General features: G+C 39.8%; 1 protein-coding gene across 1 annotated transcript; it reads right to left on the bottom strand.

The window, feature by feature from the left end:
• Positions 1 to 10,463: 10,463 nt before the first annotated feature.
• Positions 10,464 to 20,118, bottom strand: LOC139436997 (adhesion G protein-coupled receptor E4-like). Its single transcript, XM_071209987.1, has 4 exons — positions 20,032 to 20,118; positions 18,231 to 18,411; positions 17,190 to 17,285; positions 10,464 to 12,079 (listed from the first exon to the last, which is right to left on the bottom strand). The coding sequence occupies exons 2-4, from the start codon at positions 18,405 to 18,407 to the stop codon at positions 11,972 to 11,974; spliced, it is 381 nt and encodes a 126-aa protein (XP_071066088.1). The 5' UTR covers positions 18,408 to 18,411; positions 20,032 to 20,118; the 3' UTR covers positions 10,464 to 11,971.
• Between the last annotated feature and the right edge of the window lie 66 nt (positions 20,119 to 20,184).

Consider the following 20,184-nt stretch of genomic DNA (forward strand, 5'->3'; position numbering starts at 1 on the left):
GGGTCACTTTGTTGTTGTTTTCCTAATTACTTCAAATGTGCAGTTAGTTCTTCAATTTTTGCTCTTTCTTCTTTTTTGATATATGAATTTATGGCTATAAATTTCCCTCTCAGTACTGCTTTTGCCATATCCCATAAATTTTGGTATGTTGTGTTATCATTATCATTTGTTTCAAGGTAGTCATTGATTTCTTTTGAGATTTCCTCTTTGACCCACTGTTTTTCTAAGAGTGTGCTGTTTAATTTCCAAATTGTGCTGTGAAACCTGGGCCTCTGTCCCTTGCAAATTTCCAGCTTGACTCCACTGTGATCAGAGATATTGTTTTGTATGACTTCAATCTTTCTGAATTCAGGCAGCCTTACTTTGTGGCCTAGAATATGGTCTATCTTGGAGAATGATCCATGTGCGCTTGAGAAGAATGTATATCCTGCTGTGTTTGGGTGTAATGATCTATATATGTCTATTAGTTCCAGCTCCTCTAATATACTGTTCAAATGTTTTGTTTCTTTAGTGATTCTCTTTTGAGATATTCTGTCCAAGGTAGATAGTGGTGTATTAAAATCCCCCACTATGATTGTAGATGCAGCTATTGTTTCACTTAGTTTTTCCAGCGTTTGCCTCACGTACTTAGAGGCACCCTTGTTAGGAGCATAAATATTTATGATTTTCGATCTTCTTGACAGATTTTCCCTTTCACTAAAATGTAGTATCCTTCTTTGTCTCTCACAATTGTTTCACATTTAAAGTCTATTTTGTCTGATATTAATATAGGTACTCCTGCCTTTTTTTGGTTATTGCTTGCTTGTATGATTGTTTTCCAGCCATTCACTTTCAATCTCCATGCATCTCTGGGTCTAAGAGGTGTCTCTTCTAGACAGCATACAGATGGGTCATGTTTCCTTATCCAATGTCCCAGTCTGAATCTTTTGATAGGTGAGTTTAATCCGTTGACATTCAGTGTTCTTACTTTCAAGGAATTATTTGTGTTAGCCATATTTTGATTGTATTTGTGTTTGTCATATTTTGTTTGTATTTTTTTCCCTTCTAGTTTGTCTTTTTTTGTTGCTCTTATACTCTCCTCCAGCTCTGCCTGTCCTGTTTTTTCCTTTCTTCCTGCAGAACTCCCTTTAGAACTTCTTGAAGGGGAGGTTTCTTGTTGGTATACTCTTTCAGTTTCTGTTTATCTGCGAATATTTTGAACTCTCCATCATGTTTGAATGCTAGTTTAGCTGGATAGAGTATTCTTGGTTGGAAATTTTTTCCTTTAGTACCTTGACCATATCATACCACTGCCTTCTTGCCTCCATGGTTTCAGATGAGAAATCAGCACTTAATCTTATGGAGCTTCCCTTGTATGTGATGGTTTTCTTTTCTCTTGCTGCTTTTAGGATTTTCTCTTTGTGTTGAGCATTGGATAATTTGATGAGTATATGTCTTGGAGTGGATCTGTTGGGGTTTATGACTAGTGGAGTGCGCTGTGCTTCTTGGATATGTACGTCTGTCTCTTTTAGTAGATTTGGGAGGTTTTCAGCCATTATTTCTTGCAACACTTCTTCTGACCCCTTTCCCTTCTCTTCTCCTTCTGGAATACCTATAATACGTATATTTGAGCGTTTTGCATTGTCATTCAGGTCCCTAAATCCTAGCTGGATTTTTTCTGTCTTTTTATCGACCCCTTCTACTATCTGTTTGATTTCTGATGTACTGTCTTCCACATCACTAATTCTCTGCTCTGCCTCTTCTAGTCTGTTGATATTTGCTGCAAGTGTATTTTTGATTTCTTGAACTGTGGTGTTCATTCCCATCATGTCTGTTATGTTTTTGTATATGTCTGCAATTTACCCTCCCAGTGTTGTCTTCATGTTGTTAACCTGTTTCATTACTTCATCAAATTTGTCGGTGATAAATGTTCTGAGATCTTTCATTGCTTGTGCGAAGTTCTGCTCCCCTTCCTGATTTTTAGTTTGTTGATTGGATTCAGCCATGTTTTCCTGATTACTGGTTTGGTTTGTCGATTTTTGTTGCTTTCTGGTCATCATTTTATCTTGACGGGTTTAATCAGTTCCTTAGCTTCTTTGTCTAGTATTAGAGGTTAATTAGCTGTTGTTTTTGCATAAGTGTTATATCTTCTTTTTGTCACTTTGTTCTTCTTATTCTAATTTCTTGTTGCTGATTAAGTTCACTTTAAAGGAAAGTATTAGTGCCAGGGAAAGGCAATTGTGTAAGCAAGGAAAAAGTGTAGAGTAGTATTGGTGATATATGTTAACAAAGCAAGAATATGAGATCTGGGAGGATAGAGGTTAGATTCATGTAAATTGTGTAGAGTTATAGCTGTAGGTAGAGTACCTATTATGAGGTAGATGACTGAATATGGGAGGAATATGGTATGAGCTACAAAGCTATTGTTTTTGTGAGAGAGGGAAAAAGAAAAGAAAGGTAATAGTTTCAAGAGTGGATACCAGACAGAAAACAAAACAAAGATATTAGAAATTAAGAGTTAGGCACTTTGTGGATCAAAGAAAGAGAGGTGGGGGTTGGAATATAGGAGAGACAGTAGATGATGGTGGATATCAAGATGTAGGGGAAGGGGGATAGTGTAGGTAGCCTAAATCAGTTCACACAGAAATGAGGCAGTGGAGGATGGGAAAACCCAGCAAATGTGAGGTGTTCCCTGTAGCACCTATTGTATACTTGAATTAAAATAAAATAAGTGGAAAATGAGGGACAAGAGGGAGAAAGAAACAGAAAAAGAAAATAATAATAATAAAGAAAAAAAAAGAAAGACGAGAAGAAAGGAAGAAATAAAAAGAGGGTGGGCATAGGGTGGGGAACAGGTAGGGGGAAGAGAAATACAGGTATACACGAACCACAATTGCAACACCAACTACAGCAACAATGAAAAAAAACCCTAAATAACTGTATAAAAAAAGGACTTTGGGGGACATGCTAGGAGAAAAGACTAGGGGATAATGCAATATTAGCAATCAGGGCATCAAAAAGTAAAAAATAAGATAAAATGAAAATAAAAACAAAACAATATGAACCAATAAAGATAAAACGCAAATGTTAAAGTCCAGGGCACTCAAGGACCCCAGGTGGACCCCAGGGCGTGATGGATTCAGGGGTGGAAAGTCTGAGACACTGAAGACTCAAGAGGTGTGAGTCTGGGGTGTGGACCACCAGAGTCCAGGGGACCCAGACCTGGCCACCTCAAATCTGGTCAACAGGAAGCTTAGGAGCCCCGCAGTGCAACACAGCCCTCAGGGATCCCCGTAGCTGGGTGCCAGCCCCATGGGGGAAGCCAGATCCACAAACTCTATATATAAGGTCTGAACCCTGCAATTCACCTACTCCTCAGGGTTTCTTTATGTGGGTATATCGTCAATTTAGCCTTTGGACAGCTCCCACCCTGTGCTCCCACACAATGGCCACTTGAGGGCGCCTCTACACTGCAGCCAGTTCAATGACCCAGATCCCAAGCCCCGCCGGTGGGCTGGGCTTCAGCTGGAAACGTTGAAAACAGACTCCAAAATCGGAACTCCCAAACTTCACAAAATATTCCCCAATCGGCTTCCAGACGTGTCCCCCTCCCTCACTGCACCCTGCAACAATCTCCCAATTGTGTCCCCTTATTGCCAAAAATCCAATTCCGTTGCAGATCGGCAGCCGGACCTGTGGGGGCAGGGCTCCAGGCGGAAGTGCTACCACCCATGTCCGCAATCAAAAATTCCTCCGCTTCACAACAAAACACCGTCTGTCTCCCCAAATCAATCTGCAAAGGCGTCCTGTCCCATCAACCCCTCACCAGCCTGCCCAGGACCCATGAATTCCCCAGCACCGCAGAGCCTCCAAAAAAGGAAAAAAAAAAAACCCCAGCCCGGCGGCTCCCCGAGCTGCAGCAGCACCCGATACCGCGGCTCCACCCACCCAAGGAGGGAACTTTCGGTGCCCAGCTGGGACCTCCGTTTATATATTATAGACGTATCCTCTCTGTTACCTTCCCACCAAATCGTTGTCTAGATACCTTCCAACCAGCAAAAATCCCCGAAACAGCGCGGTCCCGAAGAGCCTTCAACGCCGCCCAGCCGCCCCCTGCAGAGACACTACCAGGCAAGTTCACTCAGCCACCATCTTGCCCCCTTTGAAGAGAGAAAACTCACTTTTCAAAAATCCAATTCTCAAAGTTTTCTGTGATGTAATAAAAGAAATGCTTTGGAAAGCCAAATTCAGAGATCTCTTTGTTTTATTTCCCCTCCTGTAGACCACTATGCCAAGCGGGGGCCCTTCCTGAACATGCAGCCCTGTGTACATGTTAAAGGTCCAGGAAGCCATCCCTGAATAGAAACCTCACCCAGTAAGAGGGAATCCTACATAAATGGAGCCAGTCCTTGAAGGTGATCTCTCAATGAGATGAATGTGAAGCTCAGATGGGACAAGTCCTTTTCCTCATAGTGCCTCAGTTTCCCCGTCTGTAGGTCTCTAAGTTCCCAAATCTTTCATGTCTTTAATAACCCAAAGTATGGGATTGCAGTCTTTCTTTTTGTTCTTGTTGTAAATTGCTTGGCTTAGATTTCAGTAAAAAAGAGTTTATCTGCCCCTTAAGAGGGCTTGTGTTTACTGATTTCCCAGGGATAAGATAACACTTACTGACCTCTTAGTGTATACCAGTGTTGTTCTAAATGCTTTACAATCATTGTTATTTAACTCTCTTACCCATCCTATAATGTATGTCAAAAGAAACGCATTCACCACATAGGAATCAAAACATTGAAGGATTTATTGACAGGGAAAGAGACTATTTGCCAGCAGGGGGTCTCAAACCAAAAGTGGAATGAGATTCTCAATTGCGATGTGGTCACAACTCCTTATAAAGGCACTCAGAAAATTTCCAGGTGGGAAGCTTTGATAAATGATTGTCATTAAATTTCTAATTACATAGGAAGGTTTTATAAAGTAAGTAACAGATATACATTGTCCATTTCTGACCACCCCCTCTGCTGTAAGGAAACTGGCTAATCACTAAGTGTCTAAGTATAGCTCAAACTGCAACTTTATTGAGGATATTCCATTTTCTTGGAAGGTCCCATCCATGCCATTTCTTTGAAAAAGATCACCCCCAGCAAAACTCAATGTAGACAGTAATGTAGACAATGTAATTTCTTTTCAGGTAGAATCATATGCATTACAGACATCTTGGATGTTAGAACACTGCAATTCAGAGAAGTGAAGTGACTCACCCAAGGATACATACGACTATGCAGAAAATCCAAGATTTTGACCTACTCTGAATCCTGAACAAGCTTAAGCTTGCTCTTAATCAGTTTCTCTGCCTCCATGTAGTTTGTTTCACTACTTGTGGAGAACCATTGAGTCATTAGGGAACCAAACCAAGTTGTCATCAAATCTATATAGATCAGGGTTCTAAACTAAAGAACTTGACAGCAGGGAAATTTCACAATATCTACAGACACTTTTCATGATCATAACTGAGGTAGGAAGAAGAATGCTACTTGCATCTAGTGTGTAGAGTCCAGGATGCTCCTAAACACCCTGTAATACACAGACTCCAGGACACACACACAAAATATCTGACCAAAGTGTGACAAGGGCATGAGATTGAGAAACCCTGAAATAAATAAATCAGTTTGAAAGTCTATTTAAAAGAGATTCAATATCTTTGAAAATTATAATACTTAACTCTTACAGATTTAATGACGTCCCTAAGAAAATATATTCCAGTCCTAACCTCTTCCCCACCAATGTGACCTTACTTGGAAATAGGGTTGTTGAAGATGTTATTAGTTAAGATGAGACCCAACTGGATTAGGTGAGTCCTAGCACAATATCACCAGTGTCCTTATAAGGAGAGGAAATTTGGACAGTCAGTAGCAGATGGATTGAAAGAAGATGCCCATTTGACGGGGGCAGAGATTGAGTTCTGCCCAAGATTGCCAGCAAGTCACTGCCAGAACCCTGAAGGCTTTCAGAGATGAAGAGCCCTGCCAACACCATGATTTCAGACTTCTAGCCTCCAAAACTGTGAAATAATAAATTGTCCTCATTAAAACCAATCCAAGTTGTTGTACTTTGTTATGACAGCCCAAGCAAACTAAAACACTAACATTTAACGGGTGTTTCTTATGTGCCAGGAAGTATGGCAAGCACTTGTATGCATTATATTATTGAATTTTCACAATCTAATCTATGGAGTAGTGATTGTTATTGTATCAGGGACTTGCTGAGAAAGAGATGTTCACTCAAATAGAGTAATAAGGAGGGTTTATTAAAGGGTCTATTTACAAAGATGTAGGCCATGTTAGGGGAAAGCAACAAGAGAGCATAAAGTACTCCATGATTTGGAGGTCAAATAGAGAGCATTCATTACAGTTATGAATTCTGATTTGTACATGAGGCCACTAAAACTCAGAGAGGAGAAGCCTTTTGCCCAAAGTCATGGAGTGAGTATGTTCTGCAACTGTATCTGGATGTCTAGATATACCTAATCCCAGAGATCCCAATCTTAAACACTGCGCTATTCACTCTACTTCAGGAAATCTTCCCTGTTAGTCACTGATAGTAGATTACGGTTCTCTATTCATACTCCCACAGCATTGTGCACTTCTGTTTTGTATAATTCAGTATACTTTGTCTGATTGTTCAAAGTCTATCTTCCTTCTTTGAGCAGATTTTTTAACTACTCCTTGGTCCTCATAAAACAACCTGTGGCTGCCTATAACTACCACAATATTAAAGGTAATAAAAAGTTTAACTTTCTCAGGCCAAATATTTAAGATCCAGAGAAGAGAGTTGCCCAGGATATCCAATCCTGACCCAAACAATGTTGTTGACTTAGTACAGAATGCTGGCTGGATCAGTATGTCAGTAAAGTGACATTGGATGCTGTAACATATAGAATTGTTCAAGTACAATGGAAGTTTATTGTTCACACATATAAAAGTCAAAGAGGTCATTGCTGAGCTGTGTGAGTAAATTTCCTCCATCAAGGAATTCCATAACTCTGATAATATCAACATGCACCCCCCAAAGCCTATAAGGTTATCTCCATTCCAACGATCCACAAAGTGGGAAAAAGTATGGAGAAGTACACAATGAGGTTTTTATGGGACAGATCTGGAAGTTTCACACATCACTTATGCTCACAGCCAACTGGCTAGAACTCAATTACATGGTCACAGGTAACTGCAAGTAAGACTGTGAAATATAATCAAGATATATAAACCCAGGAAGAAGAGGAAATTGTCTCTCTCACAATGGGGCAGGCAGTTCCCAGAGAAGAAAAGCTTGCAGATAATGATAGAGATGTCACTCACACATGTCACCACTTCTACGTTCAGATAATACACTCTAGTTCTGGTGAAGTGTTCATCTCTTGAGACAAGGAATTGGCCTTAAGAGACCCCAGGGCCTTCAGAAATTGCCTTTAATGCCCACCATTATTCCTGGATGGTCATTCACTCCAGTTGCACATGAACTCTTTCCTTGGAAACATGCATCTTTCTAGACTTCCTGATATCACTAACCTGTCAAATAGGCTACTCTCTCTTTGGCAAGCTTCACTGCCAGGCATTTTTCTCAGGCTCTGGAAACACATAGTCATTTTCTTAAGGAATATCCCCAATATCCATGGACCTAGGAGCACCCTAATACATCCCCTACTCATTTCCCATGCCACTTTGAGAACTCTGTTCAAATTAAAAACAAAATAAGATCCATGGGTGTGTATAAACTCTATTCACACATTTTCAGCAAATATTTTCAAGTCCATTTTTTCTCTTTTTGTTGTTGTTATTGTTGTTGATATTGTTCATGCTTTTGGTGTCATGTCTAAGAAATCACTACAAAATCCAAGGTTATGAAAGTTTGCCCCTACACTTTATTCTAAGATTATTATGGATTTCATGCTTATATTTATGTCCTTGAGTATTTAAAGTAAATTTTTATGTGTGATATGTGGCCCAAAATCATTCTTTTTCAAGTGGATATCCAATTTTCCCAATACCATTTGTTGAAGAGACCATTCTTTCCTTAACTAATAAACTTGGTACCCTTGTTGAAAATCAGTTGGCCAAAAATGTATGGGTTTTTCTCTGAATTCTCAATTCTACCCCATTGGTCTATATGGCAGTTCAATGTCGTTTTCATTACTGGGGCTTCATATTAAGTTTTAAAATTGGAAGGTGTGCATTCTTCAACTTTGTTATTCTTTTGAACTAATGACTAGGCTATTCAGGGTCCCTTGCCATTCCATATGAATTTCTGGATAGGTTTTTCCATTTATGAAAAGAAGCCTCCTGGGATTTTGATAGATTGTTTAACAATAATTGTTGAGCAGCTTTTGAGCCAGGCATGGTGTTAGGCACAATGTAATAAGGGAAACACAGAAGACAGGAAATGAAACAAGTTATTTATTAAGTATTATAAGGCTTCTTTCACTTACCTTCACTCATCAAAATGTTTTTGAAATGTATCTACACTGTCACCTTTATCAGTAGTTCATTCTTTTTTCTTGTTGACTAGGATTTTACTGTGTGACTAGAGAGTTGATGCATTCTCCCATGGATGGTCACCTGGGCTGTTTCCAGGTTTTCGCAATTATGAATAAAACTGATATGAAAATTCTTGTATAACTCTTTTTCTTACTCCATGAAATTTTATTATCTTTATTATGCTTTTCCCCATTGGGTTGTTTTGCCTCTTTATACATTTTAAGCTGCCTTGTCCCAAAACAGTTCTGAGGTAATCAAGGTAAAATTCAGTCATTGTCTAGCCCTTTGTTAGTGAACAGTATGTTAAGTGTTAGTAATTTATTTTAATATTAGACCATTTTAATTCCTGAAAATTGGAATTGGGTCTGAGACCATTAACTGTCAAATGGGTATTACAATACTTTTGTTTTTCTCCATTATTTTTGTTTTAAATTACCCTATCAATGAACAGTTTTTACTACCACATTTTTTTTAAAGATTTATTTTATTTGCTTCTCTCCCCTTTCCCCCTTCCCACCCAGTTGTCTGTTCTCTGTGTCTATTTGCTGCATCTTCTTTGTCCGCTTCTGCTGTTGTCAGCAGCAAGGGAATCTGTGTTTCTTTTTCTTGCATCATCTTGCTGTGTCAGCTCTCTGTGTGTGTGGCACCATTCCTAGGCAGGCTGCACTTTCTTTCGCGCTGGGCGGTTCTCCTTATGGGGCACATTCCTTGCACGTGGGGCTCCCCTGCGCGGGGACACCCCTGTGTGGCAGGGCACTCCTTGTGTGCATCAGCACTGTGCATGGGCCAGCTCCACACGGATCAAGGAGGCCCGGGGTTTGAACCACGGACCTCCCATGTGGTAGGCGGACGCCCTAACCACTGAGCCAAGTCCGCTTCCCTACTACCACATTTTGATAAACTAGGAAGAGAGAACATCCTTTGGCCCTTAACTGGGGGGTGATTGTGTTCCCAGGGGACATGTGGCAATATCTGAAGAAGTTTTGTCACAATTGGGTGGGGGAGGTGCTACTGGCATCCGGTGGATAGAAGTCAGAGATACTATTAAATATTCTATAATGCACAGGACTGTCCTCACAACAGAGAACCACCCAGTGCGAAATGTCAATATTGCTGAGCTTGTGAAATAATGCTCTAGGAGACAGTAAGGAACTTATAATTTATCATCTCTATCATTCTTGCCTTCAAGAAATTGATAATTCAGAAAGACATAATTGACATACACACAAAACATTTGTTAAACAGCACACAAAATGTAGAGGTTACTGTGGCGGTTTGATTTTATTTGTGAATTCCGAAAAGAGATACTATGTTTGTAAACTGGTCTGTTCCTTTGAGCATGATACCCTTTGATTGATTTAAATTCAAAGGTTTTATGTTTACTTGATTAAATCAAGATTAGGGCTTTGATCCAACCATGCCATTAGGATGTGAAGGGTTTAGTCCTCTCCCCCTTGATGGGATATATAAATGGAGACTCAATCAAGAACACAGGAGCAGATACATGGGAATGGAGAGAACTCCATGGACAAGGCAGAGGAAAGAACTTGGTCCTTGTGTCCTAGAGAAATATGAACCATTCTCCTGATAGTTTACAGCTGGCCTTATGAAGAAACCAGAGCAGCTGAGCCCAGAAAGAAATAAGCTGTAGGGAGAGAGATGAGCCTTAAGCCAGACTACAGCTGAGATTGGAAGAAGCTGGGACATGGTGCCTTAAGAGGAAGAAGGAAGACTGAAACCTTGCAGACACCACTAACCACTTTGTTAAGAAAGTACCTCCTACAGTACCTTAAGTTGTGTTCTTTGGGGCCTTGTAACTATGAGCTTCGACCCCAAATAAATACCCTTTATAAAACCAACAGATTTCTGGTACTTTGCATCATCACCCTTTCGACAGACTAATACTCATGTCATCCAGACCTTAAAATAAGGACTCTAGAAGTAGAAAAAGGAGTTAGATTTCACTGATGGCTGGAGATTTTTTTTAAAGGTGTTTTGAAAGAGGTAGAAGCTTGGTTGCTCTTAAAGAATGCAAATGTTTGTGAGGGGCAGAAAAGAAAGAAAGCAAACTTCATGTTGGAAGAGAGGGAAAATGTTGTATAGAGAATCCTTTATTTTTCTTTTTTTAATTAAATTGTCTTTTTTATAAGGTACGTAGATCACAAAAAAATGTTACTTTAAAAAATATAAGAGTCTCCCACATACACCCTCTATGCCCCCCAACTCCTCCCACATCAACAACCTCTTTCATCAGTGTGGCACATTCATTGCATTTGGTGAATACATTGTGGAGCACTGCTGCATCACATGGATTAGAGTTTAGATTGTAGTTTACACTCTCTGCCATCTTGATCCTAAACCTGCAGCACCTAGAACATCTGGTTTGTTCATTCTGTAGTCAATAAGCAGAGAAGAACAGGTATTTGTCGTACAAGGTGTTTTTCAGTTGCATGGGAAGGTTGCATTTATGCAAGTTTTAGTTGTGTATATTTGAAATTTTGTAATATAAAAGGATTCACCAATGCACAATTTTGAAACTATGTGAATCTCCCTATATATTAATTTTTCAAGAAATCACATCATTTCAAGGCTGCACATGGAGCGGATCATACCCTCTGGCTATTCTGCTTCCCCACAGAGGAGACATCCAAGCTGGTTAAGGAGAAAAAGCCAAAATCATTTCTCAAAAACCCAGGAATGACCCCAGAAATGTCTTCAAAGGAACATGGTGACTGCTAGCTGCTATTTTAACATTTACTACCACAATTATTATAATTTTAAATCTTTAAAAATGTATTTAATAGCAAAATCACCATGCAGTTAATAATTTTAGTGCAGAAAAAATATAAAATTCAATAACTCTGGGGAAAAAATAGTAATGATATACCAAAACAAGGAAAGCCAAGGAATGTCTGTGACATGGTGCACTGTTTGATAGCATTTATGCTGGAAAGTGTTCTCAATGACACTAGGGAATCAAAATTATCTTTAATGCAGTTCTGCAAAAATCATCATGGAAATAAAGAAGATTGCTGCTGACCTAGCTACAATGTGCCCCTAAGTGGAGTAATGGTATATTTTGTCATTCCAAGAATGCAACCCCCATTTTTACATTTATTATTATGCAAATTATTGAATTACTGAAATATTCAGTTATGCAAGATCTTCTAGGGCATAAAATGCAGCACCATGTATGTCAGGTGAGTCAGCAAGGGAAAGGGAAGAGGGAGCAAGGCTGAGAGGGCACCAGGACCTGAACCCAGATTTCGTTCCTTGTTAAAAAGCATCCATTGTACACTTAATCACATATGACATACCACCAGATGCTGGAGCTAAGAATTGTTTCTATGCATCCCATTCTTTCTATGGAGATAGTTTTAAAATGGGAACCAAGTCAGGACTTTTCATACGAGAGATTGCAGATGGGAGCATATGTCCAGTCCATGTGACCATGGGGGAGCAGATCAATCGTCCATCTTCACCCAAGAAATACTGACAAATTGTGTGGGCTGTGGTAGAGGAGATGCTGTGTCTCCTTTATGAAATAATTCCGACGACTTCACTGGCTCCTCCTAATTAGGGGAGATAACATGAAGAAAGAGATGAAGAGAAAGTAATACTCCAAAATTAACAAAAACTTCTAGTATACCTACATGTGACAAGTTAGCATTTCTGTAAGGCTCAAAACACGGCATAGTTTGCCCTAAAATCTAAATCTATAGACTTTTCCCAAAAATCATCAACTACGTTTTTTTAATTATATTTCATTTTTGTTTGATTTTCTATTATATTTTTAACAAACATCATATGGGTTTACTATCTGACAGGTAGCTTTCTAAGTACTTAACATAGATGAACTCATTTAATACCCTTGATGAGATATTCACTGTCATAGTTTGAAGCTTTATGAACCCCAAAAAGTTTGTTCTTAAAGTTCATCCATTCCTGTGGGTTTGGACCCATTGTAAACAGGCTCTTTTGGTGAGTAGGATCTTAAGATTTGACCCACCTCATTCAGCATTAAGTGAGTTGTGCAAGACCATGCAACTGGGAAGTGATAGAGCTGGAATTTGAATCCAGGCACTTTGACTCCACTTACACATTACAGTGATGGCAGGATTTTAACAGTAGCTGTGAGAACCAATCAAGGTTGTAAGTTTGAATATGCGCTTCTTGGAATGCAAACTGTTGTCAATAGGTTGGGGATTATTATGTTTATTCAGAGACTTGCATATAGCGAACTCTTGGTAATTTGATATTAATAAAAATATGTTGACGTTTTTCAGACAAGGACAAAGTGCTTGCATATACAATACTTTGATGCTTAATCAGACATTTCAAATGTGAGTTAAGTAAGGCTCACAGCAGTTAAGTCCTTCTCCCATGATCTACCAGCTAAAACCTGAAAGAGTCAAGATTCAAAGTCAAACTTATATCTGACAAACACCAGAACCCATACTATGGATTCCACTATGAACTTGTTTTTGGTGACCTTGTGTGTTGGGACATTTCATGTACTGTTGACACATTCCTTGAGCATAGGTGATTCCATCTAAGAGGTGAACAGTGGCATATACAGTATACAGAGTATAAGAGTAGGATTCAGTCAATAAACCCAGAACAGAATTATCATCATTATGAAACTTGACTGTTCCATGAACACCCTGATCCTAAGAGTGGTTGATGTTCTGGCATGACATATGACTGGTAAATTAGAAACTTTCATAGTGAAACAGATCTGAGTTCAAATCCCTCTAATGAGCTAGGCAGCTCACAGCTAACCATTTGAGTTTCCCAGCCTCAGTTTCATCATCCATAAAAGTGGACTTCAGATATTTAACAAATTAATGGAGAATCCTCCCTGGCCCAGGAAAAGGCACTGTTCTAGGTAGAAAGGAACTGAGACAACAAAACCCACGTTACACTGGGGAGAGATAAACTAAAAACAGACTCTTTAATGTTTTAAGACTAAGACAGATATCACAGAAAGACACATTACTCAGATAATTAAAATAGAGAGATGATGCAGAGAGTAAAATACTGTCATAGAATAGAGATTAGGGAAGACTTTTCTGAGAGGGTGACAGTGAGACGGGTAGGAAAATAATAAGACAACCATGGTCGAAAGACAGCAATGGGCTCTAAGGAAGTGAGAGCAGCTTATGGAAAGACCCTGAAGAAAGAATAAGCCTGACAAGTATAAAGAACTGAAAGAGAGCCGGGGTGGCTGAGGATGGGTATAGGGCCAGATCAAGTAGTGCTGTCCAAAGTGATGGTAAGGAGGTTGGATTTGATAATAAGCGTGATGGAGAGCCAGTGGTAAGTTTTAAAGTAGGAACATAAAATTATATGATTTACATACTTAAGTACCACTGAACTGCTGTGTGGAAAGTGGATTATAGTAGAAGAACCTATGCAAGGAAAAGTTATAAGACAAGGGCAATTGTCCAGGGGAGAGATGATGATAGCTTGGGCTAGGAATGGTATGATGGTTAAGATTATATGTCAGGGTGCAGAGGACTTGGCCCAGTGGATAGGCCGACCGTCTACCACATGGGAGGTCTGTGGTTCAGACCCCAGGCCTCCTTGACCCGTGTGGAGCTGGCCCACGTGCAGTGCTGATGCACGCAAGGAGTGCCATGCCATTCAAGGGTGTCCCCCGCGTAGGGGAAACCTGCGCGCAAGGAGTGTGCCCTGTAAGGAGAGCTGCCCAGCACGAAAGAAAGTGCAGCCTGCCCAGGAATGGTGCCGCACACACGGAGAGCTGACACAACAAGATGATGCAACAAAAAGAAACACAGACTCCCGTGCTGCTGACAACAACAGAAGTGGACAAAGAAGAAGATGCAGCAAATAGACACAGAGAACAGATAAATGGGGTGGGGGAGGGGGAGGGGAGAGAAATAAATAAATAAATCTTATTAAAAAAAAGATTACATGTCAAACTGACCAGGTTATGGTGTCCAGTTGTTTAGTCAAATATAAAAATGGCTTGATTGCTACTGTGAGGATATTTCATGGATAAATAATCAGGAAGTTGATTGCATCTATGGCTGATTACATCTCCAATCAACTAAGAAGATTGTCTTCTACTATAAGACAAGCCTCATCCAATCAGTTCAAGACCATAAATGGAGAACTCACTATTTCAGCAATAGAAGGAATTCATTGGAAACCTTCCTGGGGAATTAATTCAAGGGGAACTCATTGAAAACCTACATTGGAATTGCCAGCTTACAACCTACCTTACAGAATTAGGATTTACCCATAGCCACAGTCACATAAGCCAATTCTTATAATAAATCTAATAATATTTACATTTATATATATCTATATGCACATATATATTTAGAGAGAGAGAGAGAGAGAAAGAGAGTTTTGTTTCTATGGAGAACCCTGACTAACACAACTGGTGTTGTGTCCTCCAGCTGCTTTGTAGTTACTAATTATGTACAGCTGCCTCCTTCTCCAGAGACCTTCCCTCAGCCAAAGAAGATGCCCTGTACAGAGAATTTAAACCCCATTCCCAAAGGAGAAACCTATATACAATGACTGACCAACACATGGACACAAAAGACCAGCCACCTGTCTCAAGATGGTTCCACTTCTTTGGTACAATTCATGCGCCAGAGCTCCTCATGAGTTCAGGCTGAAGCCAGACTCCAAAGGACACCATGCCATTGCTTATCTCTCCCAACCTGTCCCTTTCCCTTTTTTCTCTTTCTCAGTAAATTGGCATGAATTCTAACCTCAGTCTTAGGTTCTGCTTTATGGCAATGCCAACTTAAGGCAGTCCCCCAGTGACAGCTCAGGTGTGAGGGAAAAGGAATAAATGGGGGATAGGGAGGTGCAGTAGCTACCCAAGCTTAAAAGTGTCATGTCCCAAACAAAACTCATATCTCTTGTAACATCTCCATTGGCATCTCTAATGGACAAACCCAGTTACAAGAGTCATCTATGCTTAACACCAGTGTTTCAAGTCTATGGCAGTTTGATATTATTTTATGAATCCCCAAAAGAGAAAGATTATGGTTGTAAACAAATCTATTCCTCTGGAGGTAATACCCTTTGATTGCATTAAATTCAATTGAGGGACCTTCAATTAGATTACCTGTTAAGATTGCTATAGGGTTTTTTATTGGACTAGGTCAATCAGGCATGCCTCTGGTTGAGTCCCTGTCCCTTTGATGGGTCTCATGTAAACCAGACTCACACAGACAGAAACAGAATGAGAGAGAGAGAGCTCTATCATTTTTCATCCTGCCGTGTGACAGAATGTAGAAGGTGCAAACAGCTGAGGTCATGGGTAGATGAGTCATTTGCCTGATAGTTTACAGCTGAATTTAGGAAGAGAGTGGACCAACTGAGACTGAGACAGGAAGCCAAAGAGACAAGCTCTGTGCCATCTTGTAGTTGAAATCAGGAAGAAAACAGAGCAGCTGAGCACAGAAAAGAAGCCCAGATGGGAAGAAAAGACCAGGCAGAGATCTCCCGCCATCTTGCTTCAACACTTGGCAGCTGACTTTCATAAGAACGTACCTCTGATGGTGCCTTGGGTTAGATTTTTCATGGCCTTGAAGCTGTAAGCTTTTACCCAAAATAAATGCTCTTTATAAAAGCCAACAAATTTCTGGTACTTTGCACTGGCAACACTTTGGCAACCTAAGGCACATTAGTCATCATTTCCCAATCTAGATAAGATCACCAATCAGCACTGTTTTTTAATTATATACAACCTTCAAGCCTTTACTAAAATGTCATCTTCTCATTGAGGCCAATTGTGGCAACCATATATGAAATTGAACTCCTTCCATGTCATGGACTTTTTATTTCTCTTCCCTGCTCAATTTTTTTTCATAGTATATATCACTCTCTAACATAGTAAATAATTTCTTTGTGTGGTTTATTCTCTGCTTCCTCCCTACCAGAATGTCAGATCCACAGTGGCAAGAATTATTGTAAGTTGTGTCCATTGTTGTTTCTCCAGCACCTAAAACAGTGTCTGGCAAGTACTGGAAACTCAATGAGTATTTGTTAAATAATTGTTGAGATTTTGTTGAATTTCCTTTGGTTAATTGGTGGAAGGATTGAGGAAGAAGGAAAGAGAAAAAGAGAAAAAGAAAGAGAAGGAAGGAAAGAAGGAAAGAGGGAGGGAGGGAATAATGGAGGGAGGGAGGGAAGGATGAAGGGAGGGAGGAAGAGGGAAAAAGAAAATAGAGGAAACAGGACAGAAAGAAGAGAGTAGAGGTAGAAATAAGAAAAAGGGGAGAAGGGAAAGAGAGAGGGAGGTAGTGGGAAGGAAGGAAGGAAGGAAGGAAGGAAGGAAGGAAGGAAGGAAGGAAGGAAGGAAGGAAGGAAGGAAGGAAGGAAGGAAGGAACAGAAGGAGGGAGGGAGGGAGGAAGGAAGGAAGGAAGGGACTGTAGAGAGAAAAAGAGTGGGGTAGGAGGGAGGGAAGGAGAGACAAGGGAGTAGAGAGAGAAAAAAAAAGGGAAAGGAAGCAATAGGGGAAGGAGAAAGGAAGATCTCTTGCTGTTGCTCTCATAGGAACTACAAATGTCAGCTGAATAAGTGCAGGAACCTAACATAATCACTCTTTTTTTCACATCAAGGTTCCAGGAAGCTAATGGTAGCAGGAGATGGTGCTCCACAAGTCCATGGCTCAGTAGAGAGTCTGATCTTACCATTTTGGTGTGGGTAGTAGAGCGTGACAGCTCACTGCTTTCAGTTCCTACCCCTTTCTGCTTCCCGCTAAACCATTTCTTGTATTCCATTTGTACCTGGAATATGAGGAATATAGAGGTTCAGATTACAATCCAGAGGATGGTTCAGGAGAGAGTGTCCTAAAAAGGGAAAGTAAAAAAAGGTACAGAATTTGAGTCCTACTCTCTACTTCTCTTTCAGTGGTTTTCTGTATAATCTTGGCCATGCTTAGCTGATTCATTTAAGTTTAACTTCTTCAACTGTAGAAAAGGATTTCAGAAACCATAAGTGCTCTATAAGTAGTGATGATGAAAGTGATAATGATGATGATGGTGATGATGATGATAGTGATGATAATGAGCATTATGGTGAAGATAATGAGGAGGAGGATATAATATTCACCATTTGTTGAATATTATCTACATTCAAGACAATTTGCATACAATGTCTTTTAATCCTATATCCATTTGGCAAAGAAGATACACCCTAGCAAAGGATAAAGCCTTACAGTGCATCTCACTGTTGGAAGATTATTGATCCCCTCTTAGTCAATGAATGTAAGACCACATGACTTTCTTTAAGAGGATGAAGACATGCTTCACCATGATCTCCTTACCACAAGCATTCTACATAAGGAGATGCCCCTTCAACCTTGATCTCACAGCAAATATAATGTAAAAAAGCATCAAGCCTGTAGGTGGGCAAGCTATTCAAGCTAGAGCTATGTAGCATAATCAATAAATAAACCTTTAATAATAAATGATATTGGGGGAGGTCTGTTTGTTACCACAGTATAACCTACATTTTCCAGAATGATACAATATTCTTAAGAGACATGTTAGGAAGATGAGTGAATGAAACACAGAGCACAGGGCAGACCCAAACAGCACCCAGACCCTCTTTCCAGAGTCAAGACAACCCTAAAATACAAATATAAAGGGTCAGGGGAGGGAAAGACTATGAGCTTCTATTCAATAAGACTTTGGGACTAGGATGGCAAGAAAGGAAATAATTAGGCTTACCTGGCGATTAAGGAGACAGTACACCACAAAGAGCAAAACCCCCTGCAGGACATTGATGATGGTGAATGCATAGGCAATGACTAATCCAACCGTCTTCCATACTTCTTCAACCATGAAAAAGCCAAGGCCCCAAGAACATCCCAGGATAAATAGTTGAGCAATGGCTTTAAATGTCATAACTCTGAAAAAAATAAACAGTAGTTATAACTACCAGGCACTTACTTCATGATGGAACCTGTCCTAAACATTTTGTATGCATCACCTTATTTCAACTTGCAACAACCTCATGTGGTTCATTGACTTACACAGTAATGTAGCTTGAGGATGAGGCAGAACCCATGTTTGCAATCACCACCACAAGAGTGGTAATTTCTGCCCCATAGATTGAATAATGCTCCCCAGGAAAGAAATGATCTTAAACTTAATCCATGTTCCTGAGGGTGTAGAACTCATTATAATTAATATCTTTGAATATGTTAAGGTTATTCAGGGTGTAGACTTATTTGTAAATAGGATCTTTGAAGGTCCTATTTGGGTGTGACCAACTGAATCAAGTTGAACCTCTATCCATATTGCTGGAGGCCTTGTAAAGAGAATCCATAAGTCACAGAAGACAGGGGAGGACATTGCAATATGATGGGAGACAGAGAGACAAGTCAAGGACCCCAAGGATTGTTGATAGCCAGCTTCAGAATGCTATAGACTCCAGGAGAAAACAACCCTTGCCTATATCTTCATTTTGGACTTCCTCTAGCCTCAAAACCATGAGCCACTGCCTCCCAGTTTTCAAGCCAAAACCAGTTTGTAGAATGTGTGATAGCAGTTCCAGCAAACTAATACACCCCACTCTTGGAAATTATTTATCTGCAAAATCTTTTACCTGAACTTATTGGAAGAGTTGCAGAAAGCAACTCCTGGACACTTGTATTGAAACATTTGGATGGTGTTGCTCTACTGATTTCAAAACTCAATCTAGTGTTGGGTTTCTTCAAACAAATGTCATGTTTGGAACAACAGAGTGGGATTGTTGATGTCAACTGGTTGGAAGAACCAATAGGTTTAAGTATGTGTGAATGTGTGTGTGTGGCATGAACTCAGACTCACACATGTGGGGAGATGATGGGGAAGCTCCAAGCATAGTGACACATGATTCCCCCAACAATGAGGAAACTGAGGCTCAGAGGTATTAGGTTGGTGTGGCAGAAGAGGAGTCAAAACCAAGGTCTAAATTTGGAAAGATATTCCTTTAAGTCTTGTCTTCATGACTCACCAATGCAAGGTACTAAACCACACTTGGGTTAGATAAGCAGTTTATTATCTGATTAATGAAGAGCACTCATCACTACATGGGTTTGTGTTGTGAGCATTCAGTGAAATAATATTGGTAAATATTCAAATTCCTTTAGTTAAATCAGTTGTTGTTATGACTACTTTTAATAGTTTGGATCAGCACCTATGATATTTGAGTTGCTATAAACAAAGGGAATGGAATCCAGACACAGGTGGACTCTTGGGAGGAAAGGGAAATGGGATAATATTTGTACTCTTGGTATTAATGAGCAGCATATCACACAAAGAAGATACCTCATGGGTAATTGTTGAATAAACCAAATGAGAAAATGTGGTGTCGCTTGAAATGTCACAGCATTCACTTCTACATTTGTCCCCCACCTACTCTTCATCTGGAACCAGGAAAATCTGTATCATATTTTCGCACTTTTTTTTCTTTCCAAAAGTGTTCATGTAAAAACATGTCATAAGGACAAATCTGTGGGTACCACCAATTCTAATGCCTTCCTACCTGGTGTCCTGAATGGTGGAAACTTCTTTGTTGAGGGAAGAAAGTTTGCTCTTCAAAATCCACAAAATTATGACATAGAACACCAAGTTTATCTGTGGAAAAAGCATGAAATATTGACTTGGCTTTTTTGAAGTTGTTACTTACAAATCAAAT

This window comes from Dasypus novemcinctus, chromosome 19 (assembly GCF_030445035.2).
Source record: "Dasypus novemcinctus isolate mDasNov1 chromosome 19, mDasNov1.1.hap2, whole genome shotgun sequence".
Classification (NCBI taxonomy): Eukaryota; Metazoa; Chordata; class Mammalia; order Cingulata; family Dasypodidae; genus Dasypus; species Dasypus novemcinctus.